This window comes from Mastigoproctus giganteus, chromosome 1, assembly GCF_048544385.1.
Source record: "Mastigoproctus giganteus isolate SK-2022 chromosome 1, ASM4854438v1, whole genome shotgun sequence".
Lineage (NCBI taxonomy): Eukaryota > Metazoa > Arthropoda > Arachnida > Uropygi > Thelyphonidae > Mastigoproctus > Mastigoproctus giganteus.
This window is the reverse complement of record NC_143575.1, coordinates 24,543,810-24,570,753: the sequence shown is the minus strand read 5'-3', so window position 1 is coordinate 24,570,753 and position 26,944 is coordinate 24,543,810. Positions and strand designations below refer to the sequence as shown.

Below are 26,944 nucleotides of genomic sequence, written 5' to 3'. Positions count from 1 at the left end.
CTCTGAGAGATCCTCTAAATGTTTAGTAAACGTAAGTTTACTGTCAAGATCAGACCAAGAAATTTTAGAGAAAAAACCATGGACAGTGATTTGTTTTGAAGTTTTACAACAGGTTGCCGTGAAATATTAAGCGAACCCATAACCAGCATCATTTTAGTTTTCGTGGAGGATATGGATAATTTATTCATGGTGGACCATTGAGAGAGATCTTACATGACTAGATTTCCAGTACTTTCAAGTGAGGTACTGAAATTTCCCAGGATCAGCAGGGTGAGATCGTTTGAATAAGACAATTTGGAAGTATAAGGAATAGTTTTAAGGAGCCATTCGTCAAGAACGATGTTCCAACGAGTGGTCCAAGATCAGAACCTTGGGGGCAGCCCCTAGTGACAGAGCGAGAGACGGAGTTAGATTCAGAAACTGTACGACTTTCAAAAATAACTTCTTAGAAGGTTATAAAGAGGAAGAGGACAATTGGCAGCACGTAAGCAAGCAAACAAACTAGACCACCATAACAGATCAAAGGCCGCAGAGAAATCACAAAAATAGCAAGAACATATTTAGAGTTAGCAGGGTTAACTCGAGAAAGGAATTCAACCACTGCTTCTTCAGTTCCTCGTCCAGTTCGGAAACCATAATGATCATCTGATACAAGAGAGGTGTTAGTGAAAAGAGAAGTGAGTCTTAAAGCAATCAATCTTTCAAGTGTTTTGGCCAAATGCGATAACAGAGCAATAGGACGGAAAGACTTACCACTCGGGATGCTTGAAGATTTAGGACATAGTTCAAGAAGAGCTGTCTTCCAGATAACAGGGAAAGTGCTTTCATTGAGACATCTGTTGAACAGAGTCGGAAAAACCGTTGGATGTAACTTGTGGAATTTTTTGATAAAGATGCTCTCATGAAGGTCGAGGCCCAGACAACCAGAGTTGTTAATTTTTAGGACAGCTGTGTCCACCTCCAGCTGCGTAAATGGCTGAGATTCAGAAGTAGAAGTATAGGAGTTATTCAGCTGTCTTATTTGTTGATGAGTAATCAAGTCATTCTCTGGGCGATCAGAAGGAAGCAGATTGTCCAAGATAGTGTTGATGGTGTCCTTCCAGGGGAGAGTTTCGGTGCCGTTTGCTGGTACAGATCAATGAACGTCTGGAGAATAGGATTTGTTCCTGGTAAGGCGATAAACAAGGCCCCATAGGTCCCGATTGCCAGTAGAAGTAACCAATTTCTGCCGAGATTTTATTTTACAGGTGGTGATGGTCTTGACATATTGTCTTTTGAGAATCTGATATTCTGTTTTAAGATTTTCGACGTTCTAATTGTATTTGTATTTTGGAATGGGCGGCTCCTAGAACAGAAGTTCATCTCCGCCTCATTGCTCTGTTCAGTTTTTACAGACTCTGTCAAGGTAAGGCCAGTGTGTGTCGTGTATTAAAAAAAAAAAATCATCCCGCACAGGACGGAGGGTTCTGTGCCAGTTGAACTGGGATAGGAGAAAAGGAAGCAGAGAGAGAGAGAGAGAGAGAGAGAGAGAGAGAGAGAGAGAGAGAGAGAGAAAGAAGTTTTTCATCCCGCACGGGTGAAAGTGATAGGACAGAAAAATTATGCCTCTGAGCTTATGTGTGTGTTCGGTATTGATGTTTTGGCTACCTGGAAGCAGTGATCACCTAGACTTCCGCTTCCAGGGGAGGAGACTGGTCTCTGTCTCCTGGGGATGGGGTTTTAAAGGGAACCGGGTTAGAGTACCCAGTTCAGATCGCCAAATGGTGTGTCGGCAACAAAGCCACAGTGTCGAATCAAGTAAAGTCAAGCTGTCCGTCCCGCTTTCGGGGTGGGATATGTTAGCTGGCAACGGGAACTCACCAGGAGAAGGGGAGGGAGCGACACATTTACTTTATTCATACTGTGCATTCTCACTTGCATTAATTTTTTTTTGTACTTTTTTTTCTTATTTTTTTATAATTACCCCCCCTCCCCCCAGTTTTATATACTGTATATAGAGGGTGTCTCAGAAATACACGGCGTAACTTCAGGAATGAGTTCCTCATATGAAGACAAAAATATTTTATGTCAACATAGTTCCGGAAATGCTTGGTTCCCGAGTTTTGAAGTTCTATCTATCACACTTAACTGTTCATATCACCTTATAGTAATTGTTCAAAATGTCCACCTTCTGTCTGAATACAGGCCTCACATCGACGTCTCATGGACTCGCGAAGACGATGCCAAATTCCTGGCATGTTTCGTATTGTCTCACAACCTGCCACAATTCGATTGCGGAGAGTTTCCACATCAGCTACCGGAGTCGAATACGCCAATGACTTTAAATGGCCCCACAAGAAGAAATCTATTGGGTTTAAATCAGGAGCGTGGAGGCCAGGCAGTTGGTCTATCCCTCTACTTCAGGAGTCGAAGATCTTTGTCGTCCTCTTTCGGCAGCACGAGGTGTAAAGGTCCTATGTTCACAAAGGCGGCGATGGTTACCTTCAAACGTTTTCCTGCCTGGACATCTTCGTTCTTGGGACCTTTCGTGGTCCCCTGGAATCAGCACACGTTGTTCTGCGTGTGCTGATTCCAGGAGTGGCATGCACAACATCCAAAATCTCTTCTACTTCAGGAGTTGTAGATCTTGGTCGTCCTCTGTCACCAGCACGAGGTGTAAAGGTCCCGTGTTCACAAAGATGGCGATGGTTACCTTCAAACGTCTTCCTGTCTGAACATCTTCGTTCTGGGGACCTTTACTGGTACAAACGACGAGCCTCCAGAGCATTGCCGACCGCCAAACCGTACATAAAGTGCATATCCGCTTGCTCCTGATTTGAGTACACGGAATGGAAAACCACCAGATTATGTCGCTGCCATGTGATGAAGGAAATCACCTGCGAGAGATAAAACATTCCGGTTAATAACTCGAGAACCAAGCTGTTTGTTTGTTTGTTATTTGGTGTTTAGGAGCATTAGCAACTGGCCATATTGCTCCTGGATATGCGGTGGTCATTCCCTGACCTTTTCGCATCCTCCGTATTTGGTGGTGACGGGCTCGAACCCCGGTCTAATCAAGAAGCGTGTGCTACGCACTGCTGCCCCTTCCCACCTAGCTACGGAGGCGCCCGGGAACCAAGCATTTCCGGAACTATGTTGATATAAAATATTTTTATTGTCTACATATGAGGAACTCATTCCAGAAGTTATGCCGTGTATTTTTGAGACACCCTGTATATATATATATTTTTTTTTTTCATTCACACTCATTGTTCTTTTTCTCAAACACCAGGGGGATGCAATGATGTGTAGTGTCAATTTAAATACTAATTAAAACAACGGTTAGTGTGTACTTAACTGTAGCATTTATGGTTTGTGTTCTTTTTCTCACACACTTACACTTTCATTCATTCTTCTGGCTTTCATTTCATTTATTCGACTCGCTTTCTGCACTGCACTCTCTCAGTGCATCAACTTACTCTTATTCTTCAGTTGTGGTGCAGGACGGGAGAATGCAGTGTTTGTGTGGTTAGTTGTTATTTGGTTTTCAGGAGCATTAGCAACTAAGGCCATATTGCTCCGGGATATGCGGTGGTCATTCCATGACCTCTTTGCATCCTCCTTATTTGGTGGTGACGGGCTCGAATCCCGGTATAATCAAGAAGCATGTGCTCCGCACTGCTGCTCCTTCCCAACTGGCTATGGAGGCGCCCTTGTGTGGTTAGTAAATGTTTGTTAGTATACAGGGAGTCTCAAAAATATTGGTACAAACGTTTAGGGGAGGTAGGTAACATCTAAAGGAATGTGAATCGCATAGGAACCCATAACCGGAAACGTCACGGGAAAGTAATAGCAGAGGCACAAGAAGCAGAAATGACACAGGACAGTAATTAGTGGCAAACATTTATTTGATATAATATTAACAATGGAGTACGAGATGGATGCATTTCATGATGTTACAACAGATGTTCGAAGGTTCCACCATGAGACGCGATGCATTCGTGACACCGACGCATCATGGATTGGCGGAAACGGTCGAACACACCTGGAGTTTCTTTGACAGTAGCAGCAGCGCAGACGAGTCTCGCCACGAGATCCATTTCCGTCTCCACAGGCGATTCATACACGATAGATTTGAAGGCACCCCCCCCTCCCAGCAATAAATAAAAGCTCGATAAATCAGGTGAGCTTGTGGGGCCAGGCAACGGGTCCAACACAGCCAATCCATCGACGCCCAAAACGCCTGTTCAAATGGTCACGAACACACCTTCCATAATGGTCAGGCGCCCCGTCAGTTGAAACCAAATGTTGCGTCTCACAGTTGCTGGAATGTCGTCAAGTAACCCTGGTAGAACTTGTTCAAGAAAGATCCGATATTTAGCGGAGTTCATGCAGGATGGTATGGGCCGACTAAGCAGTCACCGACCATACCTGCCCACACATTTATTGCGAAGCGATGTTGTGCCGCATGGGGGGCGCACACCATGCAGGCCCTCTGCTAATCCATACACTAAGTGGATGTCTGCCAGCTCACAGTTCGTATATCGATGCATGCTCTTCGTGCGGCGACTACTGCTTGAATGAGTAAACCAGAAATGTTCCCTCTCGCGAACTGAAAAACAGCGCCGTGTACCGACTTACGGTGACGTTTCTGGTTATGGGTTTCTATGCGATTCACATTCCTTTAGATGTTACCTACTTCCTCTAAACGTTTGTACCAATATTTTTGAGACACCCTGCATATAAAGTAATGTAAGTTATTCCCAATCTCGGCCAACCATGTTTGCTCTTCCACTCATTCCAATTCACTCTCTCTTTCCCTCATGCTAGGTCACTCTTTCTTTCACCAAAACTGCCATTTATTCCCTTTTACCATAATTCCTAGTTCACTCAGTGCCCAACCTATTCATTCTGTCCTTCATTCAAACTACATTGCTACCAGCTTACTAATGTTTTCAGCTAATCTGCTTCCCTTGCTACCTGTACATCTCCCCCCGCCCCTACATGGTTACTTATTTGGTGCGAGACCCCAGGTTCGTACACATGGCAGGGTAGTCCTGGGGAATTTTGTCATGTCAGGGTGCAGAATACTGCTATCCTGACAGTTTTTCAGTCATCGTCTGGGTGTGGTGGGAAACTTGGGCAATTGCTGGAGGGCTGATTATTGCCATTCTTCGGATATTTCTGAGCATTTCGAATACTTTATGTGTGAAAGATGTAAAAGCTTTATAATTTTCCTCTTCTATGATGAACAGATTTTCGTCGATCCTGGGAAGGGAGCCAATCTGTGTTATTAGCTCTGTTCTGGGGATGTCATATGTTATACATGCATATAGAATGTGTGCCCAGTCTTCACTTTCGCCACAGGTGCAGTTTGGGTCATCAGTCAGCCCTAAGGAGGTTAGTTTCGCCTTTAGGGAGCCGTGACCAGTCAATATTAATGTAAGAAGTCCAGGGGCATACCACTTAGGTGGCTTTGGGCTAACCATTGCCATCAGTGGCAGAGACCGTTTGGTAACCAGACCTCTGGTTTCGTGCTCCAACTTTGTGGCTATTCTTTTTCTTTCAGCATTGAAAGTGTTGGTTGTGGCATAGCTAATGTGATTTTTAAATTTTTAGCTCCTAATGGAGCTAAAAATTTAAAGGGGCTTACAATACCGGTCAAAATCTCAATACCGGTATTTAGGAATTTTTAATTTATGAAACCGGGATACCGGTTTCATAAATTAAGTACTGTAATTACTTGAATTCAAGTTTTAAATAAACTTTTTTTAGTAGATAAAGGCAACAGCTGTCTTTTCGGATAATTGAGGTTCGGATAATCGACGTTGCACAGTAGCGTTTCTATTTTTGCAGCACTTTTCAAAATATCCTGACGGCGCCCATGACTATGTTATATGATAATAAACACCTGCTATATATTTAAATAGACAAGACCACATATCTTTAATAGTTAATTGTCTTCAACCATTCTTGCAAAACACAAATATTTCCTCTTTCACATAGAGATAAATATTAGTTCTATAACTGAGTGTTACGCAGTAAAATTCTCCTAAACATCTACTAATTCTGTAAAATCTAATATCTGTGCTGCCATGAATTATAATTACCACATTTGTTCTAGTGCCCCTAGACGTCTTTCAAACTTACAGCAGTCAGAAGGTGTTCCTCACTGCTTAACAGTCCAAGAAAAAACAAAAAAACTCACGGAATTAAAATTCGAAATTAGAGTACTCACGTTCTGAAGAAACCTTTTATTACTAAATAAGACATATTACAGAAACTATTATAAAATTTAAATAATACAGAATATCAGTAATTTTTAAAAGAAAACAAATGAAATCTTAGACAAGATGGAACCCGACATTAAATTATCAATAAGAAATATAAAAGGGGAAGGGTTTCTAAAATGGTAAATTTCAAGTAAAGAAGAAAAAGAATAATAATATTATTAGTTATAATGAAAAGCATTTTGCGTCAAATAAAGAATTTTTTGTGATAAATGAATCATTAAATCATTGGTGCAGAAGTTATAACGTGAAGACAGAAAATAAATGCATTTTGGAGGGACTTTTATTCAGAATGGAGTTTCCTATGCTGGGAGAAGTGGGACATCTGAGAAAATGTTTTTCCGCACGTTGCACACGAAAAGGGTTTTTCTCTGGTGTGGATTCTTAGGTGTGCACTTAGATTGGAAGACTGTGAAAAGGTTTTATGGCAAAATTCACACGAAAAAGGCTTCTCACCCGTGTGGATTCTCGTGTGTCTAACATAATTTGATCGTTGTGAAAATGTCTTTCCACAGAATTCAGAAGAATGGGGCTTTTCCTTAGAATGCACTCTCTTGTGACTTCTTAAATCCGATGAATTACTAAATGTCTTTGCGCAGGTGTCACAGGAAAAGGCCCTCTCCCCAGTGTGGATCCGTCTATGCTTTGAAAGACCTGATGAAGTCGAAAAGGATTTCCCACAATATCCGCACGTGAAAGGCTTCTCTTTGGTGTGAGTTCTGAGATGTGATGAAAGGGTTGAATTTTGTGAGAATTTTTGGTCACAAATATCGCAGTGAAAACTCTTTTCACTAGAGTGAATCCTCATGTGGATTAGAAGGTTATACTTTCGTGAAAATCTTTTATCACAAGTTTCGCAACAAAATGGCTTTTCCCCCGTGTGGAATCTTTTGTGCCCAATAAGACCGAGTGAACGTCTGAATGTGTTCCCACAAGTTTCACAAGTGAAAGGCCTCTTATTGCTGTGGATGTCCTCATGTTGGCGAAGGTTTGATGATTTACGAAATGCTTTGTCGCAAGTTGCACATTTGAAGATATTGTGGCCAGAATGAAATATCCTGTGCTCACGAAGAGACGAAAGTTTTGAAAATATCTTGTCGCAATGCTCGCAGATGAGATCACTCCCTTTCTGATCAGTCATCGTAGGATCAAAAGTGTTCCTAAGTATCCACCTGAAAAGATCAAACCCATTTTAAAATACGTGAAAGGAAACACTGAATTAATAGATAGATAATTAGAATTAGTTCCCGAACATACTTCATACATATATAAATTTCTAAACAATTTTATAGATTGCAAAACTGCAGTCCATTTTACAGATGTACAGGTCTGATATGTTTAGCAGTGGTTCTTGTTCTTTTTTTTTTTTTTTTCCTTGTGGAACAGTGTCAAAAGCTTTATTGCAATCAAAGAAATGTAAAGAAACGATGTCCAAACTGTTTACTGCATTCACACTGTGTTTATATCGGAGTATCTATTCAGGTTGGTCAAACAAGATCTCCTTTCATATAATCCATGCTCTTAGGGCCATATAGGCGGGCTGTTTAATAAAATGATCATAATTTTTCATAACCGGGGAAATCTAGCTGCATCACATAGCAGCTGCCAATTGATTCATGCGCACGGAGTGACCTTGGTGGTAGGGCAAGCCCAGTTGCCCTACCACCAAGATACACGTCTGAATGCCACATCGTACCTAAACATCTTTGCTGACCAAGTGCATCCTTTCATGTTGATTGTTTATCCTCAGTCAGATGGTTACTTCCAGCAGGATAATGCGCCGGTGCACAAAACCCGAATCACTATAGAACGGTTCCAGGAACGTGACAACGAATTCTCTTTGCTGCAGTGGCTCGCTCAGTCCCCGGACGGATCTCAATCCTATTGAACATATTTGAGATGAGCTGGAAAGGGCTGTTCGCTGCAGTCCTACATCTCCCTCGAATCTCAAGGAACTGCGTAACACACTTATGTCTGCATGGCACTCCATTCCTACGTTTTCAGCATCTTGTTCAATCCATGTCTAGACAAATTCGAACTGTTTAAGGCTAAAGTAGTCTCAACACTCCCCTAGGTAGGTGTAACTAATAAAGTGGCAGCACAGTGTATATTGTAATGTTTTATTATTTTGAATGGTAATTGTGAGTTTCTGTTATAAATTTAACATTCCTGTCCGAATGTAGTTTTTCTGTTTTATCCCACATTTATCGTCGAATATAAACCGTTGAAATCAAAGCTTCTCTGTCCATGTTGAAATTAATGCGTGGCGCGACAACCAGCGAGCTTAAATGAAAATTCTTTAAGGAAAAAGGGGGATTAGCACAACCAGCACTAATCACTTCCGATACGTTTTTGCGGACACCACTGTCTACACGTGACTTGGAGAGGGGTGAACACCTTTTCCGTTAATGGATTATTATTTTGGATGATTAGCGATGATTTTTAGGTAATAGAAATCGTACAATGTATGATTTCAATTGCTAAATACGATATGTATTTTTCAAAATAATGAAATTTCGTTTAAATGTTAACTGCAGATAGAAAACCTAGATTAATTAGGAGGGAGGATATATGAAACCGATGGGTGTTAGAAGTTACTCTCTTTTTTCAGGCCTTCATTTAAAAATATATGACGCATATTTTATGCACTCTCGTCGACTTACATCGTTCATTTAGGCTACCTGTAGTTGCTGGTTCCAAATAAGCGAGGCACCTGCGTTCTACGTGACAGCACCCTTAGTGGAAAAGACTGGAATTTGAATCTCTTCGAAGACGTGAGAAATAATAATGCACTGTCTTCTCATCGTGGCTGAGTTAGTCGGGTCTAGGCGAAATCAGAAGTTCTGGTTTTTAATCCTGCAAACAGATCAATCGAGCACATAAAATACGCACTTGCAGACACAATTAGTGTCGCCTCAGTGTCGGCAATGGCCGTCTCCCTAATGCACGGTGCATGGCGTCGGTTAAAGGGAGACCGAAAGACAATGGCAATAGACGCGAACTGTGATATTTGAGCAATCCACCCCTGAAAAAAGTCACAAAATCTCACCTCAGATGCTCCTCAAAAAGAAGAAAAACACGATGGAAAACTTGAACCACTTGCAACGTTCACAGATCGTAACATTATCCAAATACTGCAAATAACGAGCGATGTGCACGCGTGTCTTCACTGAATCACGGCCACCTAGCGGATCTCAGACCGGAAGAGACAGTGAGCTTCGCGCATGCTCCGTGGCAATGGCAGGTTAAGTACTTCGCATTGAAAATTCCGAAAGCTGACAAAGCAGGCTATTTAGGTTAGCGTAGAGCGTGAATCCACCTCAGTCAACTTGTAAAGAGCGAAAAAGAGACAGCAGTCAGGGGATTAAAGGATTACAAGATGCCTCGAGGCAGGAGGTTCACTAGGGCAACTAGACCTGAACTCGGCCTTTTGTTTCACGTGGCAATTTATTACTTTACTTATTCGTTACAGGAAAAAAAAATATTTACCTGGAGAAAACTTGCCCGTGGAGTGGACATCTTCATATTTAGCTCTTTGTTCGATGTAACATTTAAATGCAGAAATGTTTATTTAACAATATAAATATTTCATAATTGAAATGTTTTATTGATATACATCGTAAACATAGTAGGGATATCTTATTTAATAGTTTTTTTTTTTTTATAAAGCGAAGAATCGGTTTTATATTATTCAGGGATCCCCTGAGGGGAACCACAACAATTTCAATACGTAGTTACACTCGCGGTCAAACGGCATGACCGTTGGTTCATAGCTTTAAATTGTTGAATCAAATCTAAAGATGTGGAAAAATTTCTAATGAATGAGCCCCACCTTTTTTTGAACCGCGAAGGAATGCCATTGGATAATTTTTCTTCGTCGTAATTGAATCATGTGGCGAAACAAAACTATAGCGACGAATAACCTCATCACGGTTATAATTAATGTCTCGGTAGAGATCTTTATGTGCAGGTCATCCATCACTGATGATTCTTGTACCTGGCAATATTCTTTTCCTTATACAGTAATTGATAATAGAGTTGTTTTATGGCTATTTTCTACCGGAACTAAAAAAAAAACATCCTTTGGTAATTCTTTCGAATGCACCCATTGTGTTTCTATTAGACGTCCTCTATTCCATTTTCTTTTGAAAAATGCTGATTCATCAATTTCCACTTCGATAGTTATTTCATTTTCTGAAATCCCCCCTAGTTAACTAACTTAATCGATTATTGATATCATCCAGATCTCCCTCAGGTCTTTGCATTTTTCAATAACAGTGTTTTTATTGATATTTAAATGAAGAGCAATGCGATCTTGAGACCAATCTTGGGACCAGAAGTACAGAAATAATAAATTTTGAGATAACGATAATCTACTATCATCCAAAAATGATTTATGTCTCATACTCTTTGTTTTACGGCAAGGTTTCTTACAACCCCATCCAAGCATGTCACTTTTACATTTACTTTTTGTAAGCCGCATTTGAAGATTGCAAACTTCACCAAAAGTTGTATTTTGCAAAATGTGATTTTGCGCCAACCAAGAAATCACGTGATCATCAATCAATATTGCCACTGCATAAATTCATCAACTCCGTTAAACGGTGGTTTTTATTTGTCACTTCTTCCTCAGAATAAACCGCATTTGATACGCAATTTGGAGGTTTTTGTCTGGACATAATGTACGGGTCTTAAAAATTTTTATGGGGCCCATTGATAGGATTTAACCCAAATTAAAATTTAAACAGTTGGCGGGTTAAGTGTGTTAAAAATAGCGCATTTTGAGCATGCGGCTAGTGGGAAATATTAAGAGTTGGCAACACTGTTTACAGCATGCTGTTTAGGGTTTAACGGCATCAAGGGATTCCCCCATCTCCGCGTAGTATACATTGTATCACACATTGTGGTGTGATACAGAACACTGTAGACGCCAGAGGTTTAAAAGCGTATGGATAGTGTGCTGTGTAATGTTTTGTACCGTTCCTCATCTGGCCTTTTAGTTGGAGCGCTAATGGAATCCACCGTTGCCCACACTATAACCGATGGAGGCAGACCAGGTACACCAGTATTTAGATATTTACTCTGGCATGTCAGGTTTTCCGCCACACATTTTTAGGCTCCACATTTTTCGTTTACGGTTTGTGTCAAAATTATATTTTTCTGCTTCATTTTTAGAAATTAGTATTACAGGATTTGTAACGAACAGCTGAATATGAAGATGTCCAGTCCGCGGGGAAGTTTTCTCCAGTAAAGATAAATAGGAATAATATTTTTTCCTGTAACGAATAAGTAAAGTAATAAATTGCCATGTGGAACAAAAAGCCCACTTAAAGGTCTAGCTGCTCTAGCTAAACTCTTCCCCTGAGGCAACTTTTAATCCTTTAATCCCTTGATAAGTTAATTCCTTTTCGCCCTTTACAAGTTAACAGCGATATTCATTACTGAAATTAGTGTTCGAAGCGGGAGTCACGCTCTATGCTGCCCTAAATAGCGTGCTTGGTCAGCTTTCAGAATTTTCAAAGAGAGTACTTAACCTGCCAAGTACTTAAGTAGCTGAAGTACCTAACTTGCCATTTCCACGGAGCATGCGCGAAGCTCACTGGCTCTTCCGGTCCGGGATCCGCTAGGTGGCCGTGATTCAGTGTAGACACCCGTGCACACCGCTCGTGATCATTTGGATAAGTTACGATCTCTGAATGCTGCAAGTGGTTCAAGTTTTGCCATCGTGTTTTTCTTCTTCTTGAGGGGAGCACTTGAGGTGAGATTTTGTGGCTTTTTTCAGGGGTGGGTTGCTCAAATATCGCAGTTCGCGTCTATCGCCATTGTGTTTGGGTCACTCTGAATCGACGCCATGCACGGTGCATTACAGAGAGGGCCATTGACAACACTGCCAAGCGATACTATATTGTGTCTGCAAGTGCGTATTTTATGTGCTCGATTTATCTGTTTGCCGGATGAAAAACCAGAATTAATGAGAGAAAAAAATAACGCAGTGCTCGCCTAGATTTCAATAACTCAGGCACGATGTGAAGGAAGTCCATTATTATTTCCCACGTCATCGAAGGATTCAAATTGCGGTCTTTTCCAGTAATGTGGGGAGGACGCTGATTATGGTAATCCTACATTTAGTCCGCTTTTATGCATGCGTTTGTGTCGCACAACAGGTGACGGCAAAATGTCGTCCGTTTTATAAATCACCGGAAGAAATGAATAATTTTATCGTCTGTCACCCGTTTACATTGCCGTCGCGTTCTGAAAGACATGCCGAACGCAAGCGGCAAAAACTCGCACGAAATTTCTAAGTACACGGGGTCTAATTGGTCCTTTTATGCAAATGCGCCACTTGTCTGTATTGCGCTATCTTTAGACATCAGTGCTGCCAACCGCTAATCTTATCTTTATGGACTTACCTGAGAGTTATTGCCAACATTTCCCGTGGAGAAAATGACAAGCCTTGCACCAAATCTTGCCTAGCTTGAATCGTTCCTTGAAATTTTCCCACCAGCTTCTCAAACGATGCCACAGACATTCTGAAATAATTGAAAAACGTGTCCCTGACATCCCTTAATTTTCCGTACAGGTTACGAAATTCCCCATCTACAAATGTAGCGCTGTTGATGGAAATGAACAGCCCATCTTCTTTTCCGTCTTTTTATTGCAATGACCCCATACGCAAAATAGATCACGCACAGATCCATCATCCACTCTCCAATGCGAAAAGGCACTGCCAGCACTCATACGGTTTGCCCACCAGCACTAGTTTTTTCTTTTATTTTTTTTTTTTTATTTTTTTTTTTTTTTGACGGACAACAAATGTTGCTTGCATAAAATAAACCCAGAAAACGAGCTGCAATGCTTATACGTATACCAGTCTCACAATGGCACCAGGACTATTCGTCCATCTCCACCAATTGTCATGTAGAGAGATGGGGGGAAAAATAATCCTCTTAATCACATCGGCCTGAAGTGTAAATATGTATTTATTTACCAGGCTCTCAGCCATCAGGTGGCAACCACCAATGGTCAAATACCACTCGATGCTCGGCATAGCACAAGGAGCTAACCCGGGTCTATTCCTCTTTCAGTGCTAACAGCACCAGAAAATCCCACACCAACCAGTGGCCGTTCCACAGCGGCAGGTGCGGCGCCTCCTTAGACCGGGGTACGAACCCGTCACCACCAAAAACGGAGGGTGGGGAAAGGTCAGGTCAGGGAATGTCCACCGCATATTCCGGGAGCAATATGGCCTTAGTTGCTAATATTCGTAAAAACCAAACAAGAAGAACAACAACAACCGGCAGGTTTCCCCAAACGACATTTCTTTTGAGCCAGCCAAAAAGAAAAAAAAAAAAAATTCTTTTTAAAAATTGTTAGGAAATACTAGTAAGTGAATTTACTCAGCAGTGTAAACAGCAGTTAAATGGGAAAAAGTTTCAGAGGCTCGGTAACTTCAACAGGCCTTGTATAAAAATCTCTCTCTCTTGAAGAGTTCGCAATTTATTAATTGTCTTCTTGACTGAAGTGTGTTTTACAGTTTATTAAATTGTCTTCGTGACTTAAGTGTTTTACACCGATTAATTTATGTAAAACAAATGCAAAAAAAAAAATTCGAATTCAACGGCACAGCACTCTACGCCTCAACTGGACGAAAGAGCATCTGCACTTGGCCTTGGATGGCTGGAGACGGGTCTCCTGGTCCGATGAGTCCAATTTACAGTTATTTCGAGCGGACGAGAGGGTGCGTATCTGGCGGAAACCGCTCGAAGCTATGCACCCGTCATGTCAACAAGGAACTGTTCAAGCGGGTGGACGGTCGGTAATAGTCAGGGGCGTGTTGAACTGGGACACGCTGGGATCTCTGGTACATCTAAACGCATCTCTGTATGGTCCAGGTTATGTGTCCATCCTTGCAGCCCATCTGCATCCCTTCATCGTCCTTGTGCACCCATAGGGCAGGCGACTCTTTCAGCAGGAAAATGTGCCTCCCCACAGAGACAACGCGAAAAGATCATGGTTCGAAGAGTATTCTGCAGATATTACCAGAAGAGAATGGCCTCGCGGTTCATCGGACATGAACCCTATGAAGCATCTTTGGGATGCTGTGGAAAAGTCTGTTCGAGCTTTGGATCCTCCAGACAGTATTTGCGACAGAATTATGGACAGTTATGCAGCAAGCATGGATGGAAATACCTGTGGAAAGCTTTCGTGAACTAGTGGACTCAACCCCTCGCTGTATGACTGGCCTTATCAGGGCGAATTGTGGACCTACCCGTTACCAGGTAGACATATCTTGATTTCTGTCCACTCAGTGTACAACAGTCATCTTTTCTGTAGGATCTAGCAGACAGTTATTCATCCCCTAGTAGAGTAGAATCTAGAAAATGCTTATTCATTCACTAGTGTAGAAGGATCTAGCGAAAATAAACATGAGCAGATTAACACATGATATTATGCAAACGTCTGAGAACGTCTAAAATGTATATCAATGGTAAGAGATAAGTCTAATCATTTTTAACTGGAATCGTTTTCTTTCTTGTTGTCTTTCGAGCTCTTTCGGGTACAATATCTTTAAAAGTAGCTTCTTCGTCTAAAGTATTTGCGAGTTTGCTATTAATTGGCATCACTTCTTCAAACGTTGTATCAGAACCGTTTCCTGCTAAAACATTTTCAGCTTCGTTCAGGAGTCTTAAACATTTCATAAGTTTTAAACATGGTTAAATCTTATGTAATGTTTAAGACTTCTGCAAAATCGTGCAAACCGCAAAGTTTTGATGATATTATACCATATCAGAACTGAAGATATAGTTTTAAAGTTGCTTTTCTTGCCAATGACTCCGCTTAAAGAAGAGACATAGCGTCTGTTTCATTACTTTCTGACAACTGCAACAGTGCATCAGATATATCCCATGATTGATATCAACTTCAGTGGTTCGAGAGAATTTATACGACTTGATCAAGTTGTTTCAGACAGGGGTATTAAAGTTACTGAGGGAATAGTTATGGTAAGTAGCCCGAATAGAATTAGAACCGGAGAAATGGGCACAAAGTCCTTAGATGTATTAAGTAAAGATATTCCTCCTATTGAGGTCGATACAGAATCGTTAGTCACTAAATTTAATGTTTGCCTCTGTACATCTTAAGTTTTACTGTTCCATTTTTTTTTAAAAAAACCCCAAACACGAGAGGTGGTCAAACCTATAGTACTTAGGACCGTGCTTGGGTTGGAGGTTGAGAAGACGAAAAAAGATACTTGTTGACATTGGACTTGAACTTCCGTAGACTGTAATTTTCAGGAAATACGTACGAAGGAAGGTTGTTCCAGAAAACGGCAATTGAATGAATAAACGAGGAAAAATGAAAAGTTTGTTCTGTGAGTTTGAAGTTGGACATTAAATGGACGTTGGCTGGTGGCTGCACGTGTTCGGACTGTTTTGAAAGACAGAGCGGGAATTATAGAAGCCAATTCAGAAGAACAGAGCCCATGGAAGCATCTGTAGAAAAGGCATGCACCAGAAACAGTACGTCTATGAGACAGCGAGTGGAGAGACTCTGTTAGAGATGAGTCATTAATTAACTTAACTGTCCTCTTCTGAATGGAATCTAGAAGCCTGAGAGAGCATTCGGAAACAATGTTCCACTGTAGGACGGATTTGCGATTTGTACAGAGTGAACAGCTGTGTGGAAGAAAGTAATGGCGAGAGCGAAAGAGAAAATCAAGTTTTTTAGATGCAGAAGAAGCAATATTTGTAATGTGCTTGTGGAAAGAGAGATTAGAAGTCGAGATAATCGCAATAGGGATACATCATCTTGCAAGATACGCATAGGTGCAGAAGCAGTAGCGTAGGCATTGGGGCAGTGCCAAGGGTGCCGGTATCAGAAGGGCGCCACTGACAGCTCACATCAATTCCGTGCCAAGCTATTTCGACACCCAAGCTAGCTTCGGGTGTCGAAATAGCTGATGAAATGGCGCCCTTAATGATGTCTCATCAGGATGAGGGCAGGGGTGTGAAAATTAATTTTTGCCAAATGAATGTGTTTCAAGAGGGCGATTCAAGCCTGCATGCATCCTTAAATCTCTGTAAACACTGCAAAGCAGCATACATCTATTTGCCGTCCAGAACCTAACTTTGAAGGGACCAATAAGGCGACTACTGCATCAGCGCATGCTCGAATGCATCTTCTTCTTCACGTTCCGTATTCAATTTGACCTTGTAGACCAACATTTTCTAGCCAATTCTGTCTCTTTTTTTGTGAAATAGTTCTTGTCGTAAGAACCCCTGTCCATTCTTTGATGCTATCAAGGCACCTTTTTCTTTATCTTCCTTTTGCTCTTTTGCTTGTAATCTTCCCTTGTAGGATTAGTTTCTGCAGGTCATATTGTGGGTCTCTTATAATATGACCGAGGTAGGCAGTCTTTGTTATTGCAATTGTAGTTAGTAGTGTCCTTGTGGTTCTTGCTCTCTTAAGGATCCGCTCATTGATGACGCGATCTATCCACGTAATTTTGAGCATTCTGCAAGCATCCACATCTTGAAGGATTCCAGTTTCCTAATTTTCGCGTGGCCCAGGCCTGACATCCATATAGGAGAGTGCTCCACGTGTATCATTTGACCATTCGATGTCTTTTCTGGAAATCCACTTTCGTGTCACACAGAAAGTTCTTGAGATTCTTAAATGATTCTTTGGCTATTCCAATTTTGCTTCTAATTTCTGCGCCTTAGTCGTTATTATTTGTAAACATCTTCCTTAGATATTTAAAACTACTCACTTGTTCGGTCGGGTAGTTGCCACAGCGTATTTTGATTCCAGGCTAGGTGTTTGCTTATGACCATAGTTTTGATCTTTGGCATTAATTGTTAAGCCTGTCTGCTCGCTGGCTGTTACCACTATGTTCAGGAGGGTTTGTAGCTTTTCTTCTGAGGTTTCAATGAGAACACACGATAATTTTTACAGTAATTTCTTCTTTAGAACCTAGTATTAAATCTACAATGGTTTCAGCATAGAGGTAGTACAGCATATTCAAGAGGACTTTCATGCTTAACTTTTCTGGGAATAAAGATGGATTTCAGAAATTCAAGAGGTAGTTTCCCTCCAATTAGGATATTATCGAAAATATCGAGGTCCCATTGTTTTCCTCTTGCTCTGAGGCATTTCGGCTGGGATGTTATCAATGCCAGTTGCTGTGGTATATTTCATTAATTTATTCTCTTCCTCCATTTCTTCCATAAGACAGACTTGATGTTCTCCTTCTGTTTGGGTGTTGTCATTTCCTAGTTGTCTGTGGTCTCGCAGTATCGAACCATCGATATTCTTGCCATCTATCCTTTTTCTGTTGTTTGTCCACAATTTCCTTGTTATTTTTATTCAGAATGTGGTCTCTTGCACGGTCTTTCCTGATGTTGCATAGTTCCCTCACTTCTTTGTGTACTAGATGTTCCTTATGCTCATTTTCCAGCTGTTAAATCCTTTTACATCTCTCCTCCATCCATGTCGGTTTAGTCTTCCTATTTCCATTTTAATCAAACTGTCATACATCTTATATTTTTCTACATCTTTTTTCTTAAAGCATTTTCTGCGCTCCATTATATCTAGTATCCCTTGGCTTTCCTTTGGGCCCGTCCATTTTAAATGCAATTACCAAGAGGAATTAGAAATTTAGCTAAATAGAAAAGTTCGCTATAAAAATCGATAAACAAAGCAAAAAATAATAATAATAAATAAATAAATATGATATGATATTAGAGTCCCCTGTAAATTATTACATCTACCCATATATTTATTTTGTCTGTGTTCTCTGGTCGATTCGCCTGTTTGCTGGACGATAAAACTCCAGTTTCTGGAAGAAAAGACCATGCTACGGACTAACTCAGCCACGGAATGAAAAAAGACCACTAAATTTCTTCCCGTCATCGACCGGATTCGAACCCGCGCCTTTCCACCCGGTGTGGAGAGTTCGGTGACGACAGGACTGTACTACCCGCCCAGACAAGATCGTTAAACAGAGATCGGACTGTGTTTAATATTATTTATTATGATTTTACAAATTATCGAAAAAAAGGCACGTAGACACAAATTTGACAAGGCCGCCAGAAACCGAGCTACGCCTCTGAGCAGAAGAACCCGTTTTGCGAGATATAACACAGGACTGAGTTTCAGAAGGATTGAAATCAATTAAGTTATTATTGCACCACTGGAGAATTACCTGGAGATTGGTATTTAAGGAATTGGAGAAGTTGAAGCTGTTCTGGTAGGACATGGTTACTGAAACTGGAAATTGGAGTGCAATGTGTTGTCATCAGCAAAACTATGGCTAGGATTTCGGGTGAATGGAAGAAGGTTATTAATATACAAGAAGAAAAGAGTGAGAAAAGAAACGAACCTTCGGACACCAGCAGTGAGAAATCACAGACAAAGCTGAATAAACAATTACAAAAAACAGTTGGAAAACCATAAGATGGTAATTTTATATATTAGTATCGGCAATGGCCAAATGGTTCAAGGAACCCTATGGCTTATGTTGCACCACCCAAGAATAAAAAATAATAATAAAATCAAATTAATAATAACAAGAAAATTTAAAAAAAAACATAAATAATTAATAACCTAAATGGAAATAGACAACCTATGTGTTTCCCTCCGCCCTTAGTTAATTTTTATCTCGCTGGCTAAAAGAGAACTTTCTGCAATTCACTCAAAATATCTCCCCCCATAAGGTGCCTAGTTCCCAAGCCTGCAACCCACATATTCGAAGTCTTTCCTCATATGGAAACCCTTTTGCCGATCTCACCAGGCGAGTTCCCTGCATTTGGACCCTTTCATGAAGCACAATGTCTTCCTTTAGGTGCATTCTCCATACTTGAATAAAGTATTCTAAGTGTGGTCTAACAATAGCTTTATATAATGGCATTATGATGCCTCCGTAGCCGAGTGGTCAGAGCCCGAATGCGGTAGCACACACTCTTTGAGTAGACCGGGTTTCAAGCTCCTGACTGCTAAATACGGTCCATCTGCCAACCCGAACTGGACCAGCGTCTCAGATTATGGTCCATTTCCTTCAACATGAATCGTTGAGGGGGCTTCCATCCTTCCGTGGACTAATAATGGCTGCACTTTAACTTTTATCTCTAGAAATTGTTCAATAAATCCTCGAAAGGACAACATGGGCCTTCCTTGCAACCTGTCTACAATGCTAGGAGAACTTCATGTCTGACTATTGTAACACCAAAGTCTCTTTCCTCCACTAACGGCTTTAGTTCAACTGCACCAAGTGTATACTTTGTTTTGTGGTTACTGTTCCCCAGGTGTAATTCCTTACGCTTTGTTGTATAAAAGCAAAGCTGCCACTTTCCTGACCATCTGGGCCACTACGAAGCTCTACTTGGCGGTAATCATTAACTACTTCAGCAATCTTGACATCGTGTGAAAATTTAGACATCACACCCTGTATCCCTTCATCGCTATCATTTATGAAAATCAAAAACAACAATGGCCCTAAAAGTGAACTTGGGGAACCCCACTTCTTACATCAACCCAATCTTTGGAATAAACATTCATCACAACCCCCCTGCCTTCTGCCCTGAAGCTATCTCGCTATCCATCGAAGCATTTTCTGGGTGATTCCAAACAATTCCAACTTATAAAGTAACTGCTCATGTGGGACAGAATCAAATGCTTTCCTGAAATCCAAAAAAATAATGTCGCAATTATTCCCTAAGTCCAGCTCCTGAGTGACCCTGTCAAAACAGCGAACCACATTAGTTAAACCTGATTTTCCCTTTACAAAGCCATGCTGAGTATCCTTCAGAATTCCATTGCTATTGAAATGGTCCTGAATTCCACCCGTGATCATTGTCTGCACGATTTTCCCTACTACTCAAGTTAGAGTGACCTGCAGGTAATTTCCCTCTTCACTTTTAGGACCGCCCTTATGTATTGGAGACACAATGGCCCTTTCCCAATCCAACGGAATCACTACCGAGTCCGGTGATGCTCTCATAATTAGCCTCAATGGTTCAATGCACTCATTGGCGGCCTCCCTTAACACTATAGGGTATATGCTCATCAACTGTAGGAGCTTTACTGGCCTGTAGGCTCGAAAGTTTTTCATCAAATAAACATGTAAAATTTCAACATTATTAATTGCATTTTTTTCAACTTCACTCCCATAATTTCTCATCGACGCAAAGGGTTTTTCTTCTGTAAATATCGAAGCAAAATAACCGTTGAGTTCACCTGCAACTTCAGCTGCAATATCTAATACTGTCCCGCGCTCATTATATAAGGGTCGGATCTGGTTTGTCCTTCTCTTCTTTGCATTTATATATGTGAATAATTCCTTATCCCTCACCCCTCTTTGCGTCCTTAACCTTTTTGGTGGCACTATTACCAATCAATTTGTAGCTATTATAGTCTATAGTACTTTTTATTGCTCTTCCTTTTCCTTTTTCTGCCCAAGTAATGTGGCAACTTCTTATTCATTCGAATTTGAATCTTCGTCGTGCAGAATTTTTTAATGTTATGTAAGCATTCAAGGCTTCTGTGATCAATGTTTTAAAGGTACACCATGATTGAATTATTTAGACTCATTCAAACATTTAGAAGTCCTCTATGCCAAACACCATCAAAATCCTTTGAAAGGTCAACCAAAGGTCAATCGTTGCACCAAAATTTTTGATTAAATTTTTCGGTAAATGGGTAACATGAGCTAGAATATGGATCGACACTGACGGGATCCATACTGGCGATCGTTGATCACATGGAAGGTTTCTAGACAGTTTTAGTTGGCGGTTAGTTTATTTCTCCATTACTTTCGAACGGGTACGAGTGCAAGAAATGGCACGATAATTGGATGGGAGGGATTTGTCATCCTTTTTAGGTACTTGCTGGATATGAGCAAATTTCGAAGCAGAAGGAAAAACACCTGTGGAATAAGAAAGTGAAAAAAGGCGGCAAAGAACAGGAGGACGTTCAGGGGCACAGGTTTTGAGAACAAATGGAGAAATACCATCGGGACTTGGAGCTTTCTTCGCATCAAGATTCGTCAAAATCCTTCTGACATCCTTTTGACGGAAGCCCACAGGGGGCATTGAATGGAGCGAGTTGGGAATGGTGGGAGCTGTTTTACCAAGATCATTAATACATGAGTCGGAAGAAAAAATGGGATGCTAACAGGTCAGCTATATCGTTGGCTGAAGTGACAAAAGATCCATCTGGTTTTGACAGAGGTGGGAGCAGAGATGGGCAAAGTTGCGGCCAATAGCTTTGGCATGGGACCAGAATGCTCGGCTACCATTAGGACAAGAAGCAAATTTTCTACTCTTAGCCTGTTCAAAATCTAGTTTGGACTTATTAATAACTGCTTTACAATTGTTGCGAGCTTTGGTGTAGGCAGAAAATGAAACTGATAAAATGGAACTCAACTTAAGTTCAACTTTAACCTTATCAACTACAATATGGAATTTCTAATTACTTTATTCATTCGGTCAGTGTGGGTTGTGTTTGGTGTACTGTAAAATAGAATTTCAAAATATTCAGTTTGTTTTATTTTATTGGCTACTCTTTTCTCTCTCTGTCGCATAATTTCCTAAAATGTTGATAAACTCATTTTCAGTCTTTGACGATAAATATGAAGGTTCAATTCTAAAAAATATGTTCTTTCAAAACGGGGTCAGAATTCGATAGCAACTCTCCCATTTCTCTAAAATTTCCTTTATTTGTAGAAATTATGAAAGTAGAATTCTCACGAGCAGATTACATTTGAAGTCCGATCGAAAACATCTCTTCGTTTCTCTATCTGATGAATGTGGTCAAGAGTTTGTTGAATCTTCACCTCTCCAAGCACGAGAGATGCTGTTCACTGTTTTCAGGGTTAGAAAAAATAAATTACATAAATTACGTCAATTTTAAATGGATGAGCGATCGTTTTCCATCATGTATGACGTGTACTTCTCCTGCGTTCATTGCATTGTATCCGTAGAAATTGGTGCTGCAGCTTCTCTGCTATTTCGGCATGAATACGCGACCACAGCCGCCGGATCGAGTCCGTCACGTGACACCTGTCGCTCGCTTCAGCATGGCATCAGTCCCCATGCTAAATTCGCAATCTTAGAAACTCGTACTCGTTCTTAAGTGATGCTCGCATCGGCGTGGTTATGGGGGAGGGAGCAATGGGTTCTGTAACAGAAAGTGAACGTAAGCAGTGGGAGAAGTGAAAGTTGTTGATCCCTGCAGTGATGTACGCCTCCTCCCTCAACTAACCCGGATGTACCAGCTTTTAAAGATTAACCGAATAAAATTATAAGTTTCCCAAGAGATGAGGGATTTTTTTTCCCATCAAATATGTTTTATATTATTTATGAAATCTGTAAGGCTCTCATGGGCAAAGACACGAAATGCAGAGCAGTGCATATTTTCTGCATTCATCGTTCCGTTAAAAAACTTAATTCGCCCCACCCTTTTGCTTGTTAAGCCATCCTCAGATGGCTTAACCCAGACCACCAGAGGATGCGCCGGGGAACTTTACAGTCGATGTGATGCAGTCAGGATGGTATGCCTCCGATTTTCGTCTTCTCACATATCGCTTCCCAATTGAGCCACTCAGAAGGTAATTAATATTCAAGAAGAAAAGAGTGGGAAAAGAACTGAACCTTGGGACACCAGCAGTGAAAAATAAGAGACAGATCTGGATAACCAATTACAAAAAACATTTTGATAACCATAAGATGGTTATTTTTGCATAGGGATCACCTTCCTTGCTGATCATGCTTGGGAACGGTTGTGTGGAGCGGGTTTCCTTCGTGGGACAGGAGTATCTTCGGCCAATCTTTCCCTTATTACACAGAATATGCACCTTTGCATATTTCCTAATGACGTATTCTTTGCTACACACAACCCTTTATTCTTCAGGTTTACTTTACTCATTCACTTCGCTCTTTTTTCTTTCTTTTCTTTTCTTTCGTCTCATCTCTCTGTTCCAACGACGTCCGAAATCGAACTTCTGTCAGCTGCACTCCCGACTTCCCTCCCTGTACTAACTAATTTTTATAGATCCAATCGCCCCTGACTATAGAATATATTCATTTGTGATCCCAGCGTGTGTCAGTGGAATTAAATGAACGATCGGTTCTGTACAAATATCGAACCACGCCGGGCAACCCTATTCAAAAAACTAAAGAAGTGCATCCTCAATTGGCGGAATGAGAAATTAAATGAACGTTCATTATCTCCTGGAGCAAGTCGTCTCTTTTTGAATCTACCGTCTGTCTACTTTACACTGAGTGGAGAGATATCCTGGGAAACCTATCTAGTAACAATTTGGCCCACATTTCTCCCTGAAAGGAGTAGTCACACAGCGAGGCATTGAGTGCTACTGCAGCACTATCCAAAATTTCGTCACATTCCTGCGTGGAGCATCTTTGGGATGCTGTGGAAAGATCCGTTCCAGTTTTGGATCATAATCACATATCCGGTGAACGCGAAGGCATGCCATAGTGGTATGTGCATTTGCTCGTCTGGGAAGGTCCATTGTCCTGTGGGTGCAAAATTACCATGAAGGGATTCAGATGATCTGCAAGAATGGACATGTAACCGGAATTGATAAAGATGCGTCTACACGAAGCACAGGTCCCAACGTGTGCCAGTTGAATAAGCCCCTGACCATTCCTGACCGTCAACATGCCTGAACAGTTCCTTGCTGACATGACGGGTACATAGCTTCGTGTGGTTTCCACCAGTTACGCACCCTCCCGTCCACTCGAAATAACTGTCAACGGGACTCATATGACCAGGAGACCCGTCTCCAATCATCCAAGGTCCGGTGACAATGTTCTTTTGCCCATTTCAGGTGTAGAGCCTTGTGTCCTGGTGTTAGCAATGGGATTCTGGTTGGTCTGCAGCTCCCATAACATATTGGGCCAATAGGTGATGGTCTGGGTGGAGACGTATCTGGAACCTTCCTCGTTGATGTCGGCGGTGATTTGTGCTACTGAGGCTCTCCTTTTGGTTCAAACAATGCAACAGTGACGTCGACGGCCACATTCATCTACCTCCTTTATCCGCCCACAGCGCTGTCCACGATGAGATGTTATTCTGAAATGGCGTATTCCTGATACACTCTTGATACTCTGAAATGGGGATAACGCAATTTCTGTACTACCTTCGCGAGAGTGTAACCCATTCGTCGGACATCCACTAGATCCCCATTTAAAAGTCGGCTAACTCACGACGTTTATCCATACTGACATCGAATTACCGTCTACGTGAATGCAGTGTACCTTCCTAGCGGTGCGTCTGTCCACTGTGCAGAGGTGTGACAGCATCGCGTTTCCCAGGATCGAGGTATCGCTTGAATTGTGTCCTTTGAGTTTACTACTTTGCTTTGTGTTTTGTGTGGTAGCACAGTGGTATCGTCATCATCCTCCCCACAGTCGGGTGAAAAAAGCCCGGTCCGAATCCCATCCTTAACGCGAGCAACTTTAATGTGCTTTTTTCACTCCGTAGCTGAGTTAGTCGGTCTCAGGCGTAGATAAGAATGTTCCTCCCCTTTCCCCCCAGAAAATTCGTTTTTTTTTCGTCCAGAAAACAGGCATATCGACCAGAGAATGCACACAATTCACAGACAAAATCGTGATGCAATCATTTACGGGTGACCCTAATATCATAATTTTTTTTTTTATGTCATTACTACAAAAAACGTACACGCCACTCATTCATGCCCATTCATGTACTTTGTATAAAATTGATTTGGGATTATATTCAGTATATGGGCCACCGAAGACCATACAATACATGATACCATCACTCACTCAATCCAATGGCACAAGCATTACGTAAATGTGGACCGAGTGTCATTTTTGAAGGTGTGGACTGTGCCATTTGTGCTCGGCATTGGGCGACAGCAAAGTTTTGGTATTTCTCTTATTAAAAAAAAAACAATTTTTTATGAATATGTAACGAGGTAGTGAATGAGCAGTCGATCGTATTCTTTAATATTCCCTTAATTTAGGGAAGAAATGAGTAATTGAAATTATAAATTGAATTTACAGTTTTTATCCTGTTTTATAGAAGGGTTTCATCTTTTTCAGGTCAATAATTAGGAACGCCTTTGATTACTAAGATGACTGATGACAAGGGATCTCATTTCATCTGCGAGCACTGCGACAAGACGTTTTCAAAGCTTTCATCTCTGCGTCAGCACACGAAGATGCATTCTGGCCAGAAAAGCTTCAGATGTGCAACTTGCGACAAAGCATTTCGTACTTCATCACACCTTCGCCAACATGAGGATATCCACAGCGGTGAGAGGCGTTTCATTTCTGAAACTTGTGGGAAAAGATTCAGCGAGTTATCCTATCTAAATGTGCACAAGAGATTCCACACGGGGGAAAAGCCTTTTTCTTGTGACATTTGTGATAAAAGATTTTCTCTAAAGCAAAGCCTTGTAGTGCACAAGAGGATTCACTCTGGTGAGAAGCCTTTCCAATGTGATATTTGTGATCGAAAATTCTCACAAAATTCAACCCTTTTAAGACATCTCCCAACTCACTCTGAGGAAAAGCCGTTTTGTTGTGACATTTGTGATAAAAGATATTCCCAAAAGCATGTCTTAGCAGATCACATGAGGATTCACTCTGGTGAGAAGCGTTTTCAGTGTGATATTTGTAATCGAAATTTCTCACGAAATTCACACCTTTTACAACATCTCAGAAGTCACACGAAGGAAAAGCCTTTCACGTGCGGATATTGTGGAAAATCCTTCTCGACTTCATCATATCTAACGAAACATAGACGGATCCACACTGGGGAAAGGCCCTTTTCCTGTGATTCCTGCGAAAAAACATTTAATATTTCATCCATTTTAAGAAATCACAAGAGAGTGCATTTGAAAGAAAAGCCGTATTCGTGTGAATTCTGTGAGAAGGCATTTTCAAGACGAGGACATTGTGTGCGCCACACGAGGATACACACGGGCGAGAAGCCTTTCTCGTGTCAGTTTTGTCAGAAAACATTTTCGGAGTGTTCACATCTCACTAAACACATAAGAGTCCACACCGGAGAAAAACCTTTTTCGTGTGCAACGTGTGAAAAACATTTTCACATCGTGCAAATCTCACTGTGCACATGAGAGTCCACACCTGAGAGAAATCCTTCAGGTGCGCATCGTGCGGGATAGCATTTCCTCGGAAATGCAGCTTGTCCAAACATAGGAAACTCCATTCTGAATGAATGTCCCTCCAAAAGGATTTGTGTCCAGTATACAAATGCTTTGTTATCACAGAAATCTCTGCATTTGAAGCAGAATGCCTTTCATTATAACTAATAATAATAATAATAATAATAATATTTTCTAATTCAACACCCCTTCCATTTTTTATACTCTATATCTCGAGTTTTATTGTCATTTTAGTATTAGTTTATATCTTCTCTATGAATTTTATTCATTTTGTAATGATTCATTTGTTTTCTTTATAATTTACTGATATTCTCTAATATTTAACTTTTAAACACTTTTATAACAGTTTCTGTAATTTGCCTTATTGTGCAATAAAAGGTTTCTTTCTAACGTGAGTATTCTAATTTGGCAGTTCTGCATTAATTACATTTATGTGAAAGAGGAAGATTATTGGAAACTCCAGCAGTTTGACAGTTGGTGGGTGAAGAGAGAGAGAGAGAGAGAG

The 26,944-nt window shown here is 41.0% G+C and overlaps 1 protein-coding gene across 1 annotated transcript in view; it reads right to left on the bottom strand.

Annotated features, from left to right (window-relative positions):
• Positions 1 to 6,505: 6,505 nt before the first annotated feature.
• LOC150090643 (uncharacterized) overlaps positions 6,506 to 26,944 on the bottom strand; it is an 84,044-nt gene continuing 63,605 nt past the window's right edge. The window contains exons 4-5 of the mRNA XM_090370804.1: positions 12,680 to 12,799; positions 6,506 to 7,441 (exon numbers count right to left, since the gene is read on the bottom strand). Of these exons, the coding sequence (XP_090226930.1) occupies positions 6,553 to 7,441; positions 12,680 to 12,799 (1,009 nt within the window). The 3' untranslated portion in view covers positions 6,506 to 6,552. The remainder of the gene's footprint in view (positions 7,442 to 12,679; positions 12,800 to 26,944) is intronic.